General features: G+C 38.3%; 1 protein-coding gene across 1 annotated transcript; it reads right to left on the reverse strand.

The window, feature by feature from the left end:
• Positions 1 to 7,148: 7,148 nt before the first annotated feature.
• LOC126618529 (L-type lectin-domain containing receptor kinase IV.1-like) lies at positions 7,149 to 9,506 on the reverse strand. Its single transcript, XM_050286626.1, has one exon. It carries the CDS (start codon positions 9,474 to 9,476, stop codon positions 7,440 to 7,442), a length of 2,037 nt encoding a protein of 678 aa, XP_050142583.1. The 5' UTR covers positions 9,477 to 9,506; the 3' UTR covers positions 7,149 to 7,439.
• Between the last annotated feature and the right edge of the window lie 739 nt (positions 9,507 to 10,245).

The raw sequence follows: 10,245 nt of genomic DNA on the forward strand, positions 1-10,245 counted from the left end.
GACCAAGTTTAATAAACCAACATAGATAAAGTTATCTATCATTATTGTTTGTTGTATATTTGTAGCTTCATCTTCCTGTCTTTTCTTGACTTTCTCAATTTCTTTCACTACAGCCCAAGGAAGAAAAAATCGATAATATCGCCGATATTATCATTTTTTTGGAAATCCGATATTTTTTTAACTATCCAAATGATTTTCGTCAAAATATCGCGATATTATTGATAATATCACGATATTTTCAAAATTATCGATAATATCGTGATATAATATTCAAAAAATACTTAAAAATGTCGAGAATTCTCAACACATACTACACTTGATCATAGCCCTAAGGCCAACCAAGACATGATTTTCACAGATTTGGAATGTGGGTTTTATAAGCCTTCTTGCTTGCTCACTGCCCTCACATGGGTGATGTGGGACTCGACCAAGGAAGAAAATAGGAATTTCGGCCGGAAATCCACACCCACTTTAAACGGCCATACCTTTGTCAAAACTCAACAAAATCAAGCAAGACAAAAACGAAAGTTGTAGCCCTCGAAGAGACGAAGAGAATGGTACTCACATGACGTCTGAATCGTCATGGTTTGGCCGGAAAATGCCTCGAAAGTCACTGAGATCGCCGAAAACTGGGTAAGATTCAAATGAGTATAACTTTTTCAATACTCAACGAAATTGAGTGAAACAAAAAGGAAAGTTGTACTACTCGACGAGACGAAGAGATTGATACCTTGCACATCGGCTAACTCGCCGTGGTTTGGCCGGAAAACCAGTGTCAAATTCGGCACATTATTCTTCATTATTTTATTCACTTCCCTTTTTTTTTTTTTTAATATCCTAAATAAAACCTCCCAATATTGTACTAATTAATTATATATAAATGATTATGGTGTGTTTAAACTTCTTTCATTAACTACTACATATTTTCTACACTCATAATGTTTGCCAGCTCGCTATATAATCAACTTAAATCAGTTAAATCCATCATGCAATGCATTTCCTTCCAATTTTTTGTGATAAACTAATAGATAATTGACTAAATAAACATCCTGCATAGTTTCATTAAAAATTTCCAAGTTTTTCTTACAATTTCCGTGGTTTCCATGTAATTTTTATCGATATCGATATTATCCCGATATTTCCATCGATATTTCCGTGTTTTCGAACTACCGATATTTCCGATATTACCGATATTTTCTTCCTTGCTACAGCCTCATTCACCATTCAATGAATTTAGATTTCAGATACAAACAGAGGATGCCTAATACGACTCTAATCCTCACTAATCAACTAAGCTTAAATGCTACTATTTTGCTCAAATTAAATAAATTGTACCCCTTTCTCCCCCATTTTCTATGCAATTCACCACCTAAACAATGCAGTAAAAACCAAAAGAAGGGATAAAATATTGTTACCAATGGTTAAATTTATTTACAATGGAAGATGTTTTAACTTTTTGAAAGAAGTTTTACATGAAAAGTATAAATTGGGTGAATCAAGCTCCTAGAGCTCTTTGAACCACTTTATGGCCCTAATTGGTGCAATTGAAAATGAAGAGTGTAATCAAACTTCATGAGCCTAATTGAAACAAATTAAAGACCAGAAAGTTATTAACCTTTTAACACACATAGCCCACCATTTGTATACTGACACGTAGTGTACCACCTCGTCTGCTGGTCACACTAAAAAATCTCTCATTTAGTTGACAGAGTGATAAAGGGCCTACAAACAGAAAAATTGAACATAAAACCAAAATCAGGAGATTTTTACAAAATTGAATTAATCCTGGAAATAGGGCTAGATTGAGGAAGAGAGGAGAGAAAGATTACAATACCTTGCCTCTGCGTAACACATGCTAGGGGGTTAGGAACGAGTGGCCAACTACTGCCTAATTTGATAGAATCTGGCCGGAATTGAGCTCCCTAGCTCTCTATAAATTCATTGGAAAACGTAGTAGTTAGGGTTTGAATTGAAAATCACAAATTTGATGCATATTTTCACATACATTAAGTACCTGAGATTATGTGGCGTTGCTTGAGACGAACCTCGAGGTTGACGGAATCGTAGGAATCATCGCCGGAACCTTGAGAAAGCTTCAGCCTCTCCAGCTCTTTAAGCAGTAGAACCCACATTCTCAGTATCTCAAGTCTTTCAGGTCCCCTGCAGGACACAACTGCTTCCTCCAATCTCTATATACTTTTCTTCACACTCCTAAAGCTCCGACCTCCCTGTAAACAAATGTGAATGAGAAAAAAATGGTGGCAAATGTGAAAAATGAAGGAAATTGTGAAATTACCATTCGGTCCTGGAATCGTTTAGCCGACAAGCTGGATGATGGAGTCGGTGTAGTTCCTGACGGTGCAGGTGAGGTTGTTCTTGTTGCCAACCTCTACCGCCTTGCTTACCACCAATCTTGGCCATGACATTTTCTCCGACTTTTTAACACAAAAACAAAAAAACCACACATCAACAATCCCAAATCACAAATTCTAATGCAATCAAATTAATCCCCTAGACACCTACTCATTTCTCAAATTAATCCCCTACATACCTACTCATTTCTCAAATTAATCCCCTACCTACCTACTTACTACTCATTTTCCATATTTGATCACCATATCTTAGTTTAAGCCTTTAAACCATCCTTAAAAAATTGGTCGGTCTTGTTTGGGCGAAGATTTCTCTCAAGAGGGCTCCTGGGCTCTCAGTATAGCTCCCCAAAGGATTGGCACTTTGGATGAGTAGTCGGGTTTTTGCTTGCTGATGTGCTGCAAAAAGAGGACATAATTGGTTTTGAAAGGTACATTTGTGGGGATTTAAGTGTAGGCCTTGAGGCTCACAATCAAAACTAACCAAGTGCTAGGTGTGCCACTACTATCTCAGTATAGCAAATGTAAAACAAGATTATGTTTAGTCGATTACTTGCTCCCCAAGTTACTCGAACTTCTTGTTATCAAAAGATTGTTGTGGATGGGTTAAGTCCACATTAAGTTCTTTTTCTTGCCTTGTGAACAAGATCTTTCAGTTCATAGTCTTGTATGCTCGAATGGAGGGAGTCCAGATCCCCTTAAGTCATTTACTTGGTTCTTGATTGATTTTAATGATATTCATTAAACAAACCAAATCCGGATGCAAAAGGAACTCTTATAATGGGAAAATTGATGGAAATGCTTGAATACATGTTGGAGAAGACATTAAGCAGTAGATCTATTAACTGATAAAACAATCAAAGAGCGTTGAGCAATGTTGAACTTCTTGCAATCACTTCTCTTTTGAGTTTACATGGTTTATTCACTAAAAAAGGATGGATGGCAAATAGGTTTACACAAAGGAATCGATACTACGCCACTATGGGTGATTGCCGAGCTTCTAAACTAGACAAAAAATGGCTTTTGTAGGGAATGATCCTGAAAAGGACTGAAATCTGGGCTGATTACAGCTTTTAGATGCAAATCTAGCTTAAGAGCAGAGTTTGTATGTTTGTTTGTTTGATTGGTTGAGTGTCCTTATCTCTGGGGCCTCTTCCTCCTTTTATAGGCAGATTAGCCCCACTGGAATGACTTTGCTCTTGCTGAAAAACACTTGGAGGGTAATGAGTCATCAAATTTTTACTTGTGTTGCCACTGAAAAGTGCATTTTGGCTGATTGTGAGTTAGTCCCCATCACTTGACATTTTAAATCATAGGCACATGACCTATGCATTAATGGAAATGTGCCAACTTGTCTCTGGGCTCGATGTTGGGCTTCGAGCAGGTCTTCTTTCAATTGTCATCTTTGGGCTTCCACCTACTTGTAGCCCAATGTTTAAATATTAACCCAAACAAGTCTATTCATAATTTCTTCCTCAACCTACACATATGCTCTCTAAGAACTACCCAACTCACATTCCCCATAAATACGATTTCCCAACAATATACTCCCTTTGCAAATAATACTGAAAACTTAAAAATGCCGGGTTGGTACTTTGGCATGCAAGGATTACCGGTTCTAGTCTTACCATTTGAGAGAGTAATGTAATTTCTTAAGGACAAATCATAGAGACAAAAGATCGAAACAAATGGCTTACCAATTGAGTTGACTCCCTTCTGAAACAAAGGAAGCATGCTAACAGGTAACAGACCTGAAAAAATCAAATGCTAATATGAAGAAATATTGGAGAATCTAATATACACGAAATAATTAGGATTTTAAAAAAATTAAGAATTAAATTATATGGATACAATTCTGAGTGTATCAAATTGAAAATTTTGAAAATAGTATACCTGTTTCTTGGTGGTTGATTGGACCAAAAAGAACCTGATGTTGCTGAACCTTCAAGAAACCCAAGCAAAATCAAACATTTCCTACACAATTGACAAAATGGGGTTCGAAAAGGACAAAAACTATATTTAATCAAACAAATAGGTGAAAGCATGGATTTTTATTGTCTTACCCATATACCGATCTCGTCATTTGCCTGAAACCCCAATTTTCAACTAAATTCACAACATAATGGCAGAAATTTATACAAATTCTAACAACATATTGTCAGAAGCAATGAGAAAAAATACCAGGAATTTCAAATCTTTTGGGGGTTTAAAGTAATTACCAGAGAGATGAAAGCAAAAATTAAAATTAGGCCGATTTTTGCAAAACCAGAACAAAAGGGCAAGTTTTGAGTATTCAAAATTTTTCAATTTATCAGTTTGCTCTAGACCTCATGATGTGCCGATAATAGTTAAACATGAATGAACAAAATAAAAAAATGGGTTAAAACCAAAGCAAAAATGAAATAGAGAAATGAAGAAAGAAAACCATAAATGGAACCCAAAAGCAAAGAGGTTGAGAGAGTTAACCCCAAAAGCTTAACCCAATCTCATTTGCATACCATTTGACCATACTAAGACAAATATGAAATTTGCACCCCCATTTGACCATATTAAGGATATAGGGCACTCACATTGTCATAGTAGTACTTTTGTTTGTTATGCTTTTCCTCAAAACTGGCATAAAAAAAACCCATAAAGCATAAAAATCTAGAAGCAGAAAATAAAAGGTTCGAAATTGCCATTAGAAACACGGAATGTATAGAGGGAAACCAAATCAAATTATTATGCCCTCTATCCTCCTTCCTCCATATACTGGTAGTTACAGTCAATTTATTCAACTTATTCCCAACTTCATCAAAACAACCAAGATGTATAAAACAACAAGGTTAATTTCTCAATTTCTTTAATCAAAATGAATTCTACTTCTCCCCATCTATTTGCACATCCCTTCAACACTCTCAATTGATATTAAGACAGAAAACAAGTTGTTGCAAGAAAGAAGCGAGAGAAGAGCGAAAGGAAACATCGAGAAGGGAAGTTAAATAGTGAACAACCTGTGTAATTTCGGGAAGAATGGCAAAGAGATCCTATAAAGATTGGAGAAAATGACATTGAAATAGGAATCCCAACCCAAATATCATCACAGAAGCAAAACTTCCCCCATTCCAATTGTGAAACGAAGATTACAAAAGAACATGGAAAGGACTGGAGCTTGTCTTTCCATGGGCATCGCCACGACCCTCTAATGAACTCAAATAAGTGACGTCATGCAACATGTATTTACTCCATAGCCCATACAACATGTATTTACTCCATAGCCCATACAACAAAATTCCACATAGAATTAGTTCCCAAGAGTAGCGAAGAAATTATCAATGTTATTTAGTCATACATTTCATATATACTAAGCAATATTACCCTCATCAGTCATTTCCAAGTAAATCCATACCAATGGCATTTTGTACTCTTCTGGAGGTATCTCTGTAATTTGCTTACTCTGCTTCTCATTTACCAGCAACATGTTTGTAAACACGAAAATCCTATGACAAATGAGACAAGAACAAGTGTACAAAGTAAATGTTTGTATTAATGAATTTGTAGGGCTACAATCTCTTTACAACTTGATTATATGATTTGATCTCCGAAATGTGTAAATGTGTAGTGTTGTTGATCCAAGGGTCACGATGACTTGATCTTGGATGAACGAATGCCGCAAGGTTTTGGCTCTTGGCAATGGAGGAACTGGCATGTGTAGGGGTGCTTGGTGGTTCTTCACGGGATTTGACAAAGAACACGAAGGGTTTTTCGAGTCTTCTTGAGTGTTTGAGTGTTTTTGGGGTTTGAGTGCTTGAGAGCTTCATAATTTCAAAACTTTAGCGTCTGGGCGTGAAATGATTTCTGGACATTTTTCTTTGTCTTAGAGCCTCCTATTTATAAACTCTCTAAGCTTTGACTACAAATGGATTTTGCCTTGATTGTGGGCTTGATTAATTGATGAAAGAACCATGACTCGATTTGTGGGCCGGTTCGTGATTTGACTCCATCAATTAATATTTGATGGTTGATGGTTGATGCTGTCGGCGGGATGGGAGTGGGCTGCATTGCCGGATTTGCGAGATGATATCAGGCTTTGGGTGATCAGGAGCAGCGTTTCTCCATTTTTTTTTATTTTTTATCTTGAATTCTATGCTTCTGGGCTGGAAGGTCCGAGCAAGGAAGAGGAGAGTTCCCTGGCGGTGGTGGAGATCAGGAGGGGTTCCAGAAGCTTGGGAGAAGCAGAACCCTGTTGAGTGTGACGAGAGACAGGAGAGCTCTGTGATGCAGCGAGAGAATTCCCGAGCACATTGAGGGTTTTAATGGAGGAACCTTGTTTAGTGGAGGTTTCGACCCAAACCCTAACCCTAGGAAATGGTGGAAGCACATTTTCTGTGACATTGGGCGGTGGTGAAGTATCTGAAAGTTGAGAACTTGGAAGCACTTTTTATTTGTCTTTAAAACTAGGGTGAGGTGTTTCAAACTTAAATGCAAAGGGAAAATATACTACTCTAATCAACTGCACTAACAAATTCTCGTTCTAGGCTTTAATATTCACCATTTTCTTCATATCAAACTTGAGTGGAGAAGAACAACAAAATCCTTACAAGTTTTTAGCCAAAAATTGAATTTGAGAGAAACTATACGTATAATAAAGGGTCACTAAATTGTGGTTTATTATCGCTTATTTTCGTTTTAACATCTACTAATTTTTTGTTTAAAATTTCTAACGTGTTCTATTTGTGCATATTTTCATTCCTTTTGCTAAAAAATGTTAGAGACAATAAGTTTCAAATCAGTACCCAATTAGCATATGAACATTAATTACTTTGATAACCAAAACTAATACACCTTGTCCTTTTCTTCTCATGATGATTTTGCTGACTAGAATATTCACTATCTTGGCACGAATTTTTTCAAGGAATAATGATGTTTTGCATAACACCTTACATACAGATTGTTGCAGTAATATATAGATTGTATCTATGGCTATGAATTGAGTTCCAGTTTACTAGATAATATCCTTATTGCTTGGAATCGCAATCCATTCACGACTAATTTTTCGGTGTCTCCAAAACACGCAGCGGTACTCTTCATTCAGCGACCACCTGAGAGGAGTGTGGACTCTGCAGCATATGATGAATGTGAAAACCCCTTGGCCACAGAAGATGAATATGACATAGCAAAATCATCAAAACCTTCATGGTGAGCAAAAGTCAACCCACTGGAAGAAATCCCAAGAACTGAGAGCTCCGGCAAAGCAATGTCCCCCTCCAAATACTGCACCAGTTGTCTCATGCTCGGCCTCGCTGAAGGCTCCGAGTGAGAGCACAACAACCCTAGCTTCAACACCAACTCCACCTCCTCGGTTACGAAATCCGTCCCAAAGTTTTGATCCCTTGCCTCGAGAATATTACATCTGCTCCAACAAGTAAAAACCCAATCCACCAAGATCAAATGCTGCTCGGGACCTTGCGCCTCTATCGGCCTTCTTCCACAAGCAACTTCGAGCAAAAATGCCCCAAAAGCAAACACGTCGGTGCTTTCTGTGGCCCGGCCTGTTCTTGTATGTTCCGGAGCTAAATACCCTAGTGTTCCAACTATATGAGTAGTTTGAGGATCTGTTCCGCGGTCATATAGTCTTGAAAGCCCAAAATCCCCTAGCCTTGCATTCAATTCACCGTCTAGCAACACATTGCTTGCCTTAACATCTCTGTGAATCACAACTTGTTCCCATCCTTCATGAAGATAAAACAACCCCGAAGCAATGCCTCGGATAACCCTAAACCTCTGGCTCCAATTGAGAGTGACCGCCGGTTGGTCATAGAGGTACTTGTCCAAGCTTCCATTAGGCATGTACTCATACACCAAAAGCAGCTCCCCTTTTCTTCTGCAGTATCCCAAGAGTGGGACTAAATTTCGATGGCGAAGCTGGCCAATGCTCACGATTTCCGCCACAAACTCCTTCATCCCCTGCCTTGATTCATGTGAGACTCTCTTCACAGCAATCTCATTTTTTGTGGTGGGTAACTTGCCTCTATACACTTTACCAAAACCCCCACTTCCCAAAATCTCCTTTTCTTTAAACCCTTTTGTTGCAACGTACAACTCTTTGTACTTAAACCTTTGAGGGCCATACTCAAGCTCCCAATCTTCAAGCAATTCTGCATACTTCCTCTTCCTTCTTATGATGTAAATTAAACCGTAAACTGCTAGCAAAATCAAACTCACAAATAAAATTGGCACGCCAATTGTCAAAAGTTTCGACCTTTTTTTACCTCCCGTCCGCGGCAACTTAGGAAGTTGTGACAGAACAAGTTCTTGAGCCTGGCCATTGATCTTGAAGCTCCAACCCAATACATAATGAGATGTGAGGACTGAGCCGGTTGATGAAGACAAGCCGACATACATTGTGTCGTTGAGTATCGGCGAAAGATCGAAATTCAAAGACAATAGCGGAGTGGAGGGTTTAACAACATTGATTGGAGCCAAACTGACATCGATTTGCTTCTTGGCACCGTCATATTCCACCCAAACTCTCATCGGTTGGCCGCTGATGAGAGTTAAATTCCGTAATCCGCCATTATTTTGATCATAGTATGCAGCCGGAGCAGCTTTCTCAGAGTGCAAGCCGTTGATATCAATCCCAACATGGTTTTCATTGATGTCATTGAACTCCTTGCTCTGGATGGTGTCAAGCTCCACGGCGAAAACTTGGTTGGTGGCATTTCCATTGTTGGACTCGTTAAAAAGACCAAGGAATTGGCTTGGAAAAGCGCCGGGAAGGCCTTGCGTTGGAGCAACCACAAAAACGATTCCATGGCCGCTCAAATCTGCATATTCTGACCTGATGGCGAACACAAAAGTTGTAGAGAAGGAGAAAACCCTGCCATTGGATGAGTCCTTGAAGATTATGGAGTTCGGATAAAATGCATGGCCTTGGTTCTGCTTAGTGTCGTTTGTAAGCCTCAAGAGGCCATTCGGTGTGACTCCCGCTATGCCGTCGAGGTGAAGATTGGCAGACTGGAAGCCATTGAAGATGAAGTTAAGATCTTCAGCTGCTGCTAGGGTTACTAGTGTAAGAATTACAAGCTTGAAAAGCATGGCTGTTTTTCTTGCGTGTTTGCCAAACATTTTGTTTACTTTTCACATATCCTTCTTCAAATGCTGTCAGTGATATTTTGTAGGTTACTTGTATGAAGTCCTCGACTTTAGTCTATAGCCGACATTCGAGAAGAAATGTTATTACACTATTACAACTTGGACCGTCGACTGCCACGCAAAATCAAATAAGTCGTTTTCACGTAGAAAAATACAATAAGTTAAGTTGATTGCTTGTCACGGTACACAAGTGGTTCATCTCCTATAGTGATTGGTTTGTCCAATCCATACATATCCGCGATTTTCATACAAACAGTTTTTAATAGGGAACAAAGAAGGATGGAATATTCTACCACTAGACTTGGAATTCTGGGAATGCATGGACAATATCTTCTCGTTAAGTTTAGAGTGCAATACATTAGAGATTAGTCTTTTATTCAGTGTGATTTAGCAATTTTGGTTGGAGTCCAACAGTCACATGTACTTTCACGTTCTCTAAATAAAAACTAATCACGTGTTAGACTAAGAAGAAATGTCACATGGCATGCAAAAAAATGTAAAGTCCCAGTGTGAATTTCACAAGTAAAATACAATGTAACTTAACAAGCTCCACTTTTTTCCCTGATACAATTGATGAGGAGGCTGAAATCAAACTTGAAACCTCGTGTGCGCAACGATGAATGTTTTTAATCAAATGAACTCCAAATTACTTTTACATACATCTTGATAGGATTAAAAGCACACCACAAAGTAGCACACAAATGTCTTATTGAGTTTCCTTATTAACATTAAGATTTTTCAA

Source organism: Malus sylvestris, chromosome 4, assembly GCF_916048215.2.
Source record: "Malus sylvestris chromosome 4, drMalSylv7.2, whole genome shotgun sequence".
Lineage (NCBI taxonomy): Eukaryota > Viridiplantae > Streptophyta > Magnoliopsida > Rosales > Rosaceae > Malus > Malus sylvestris.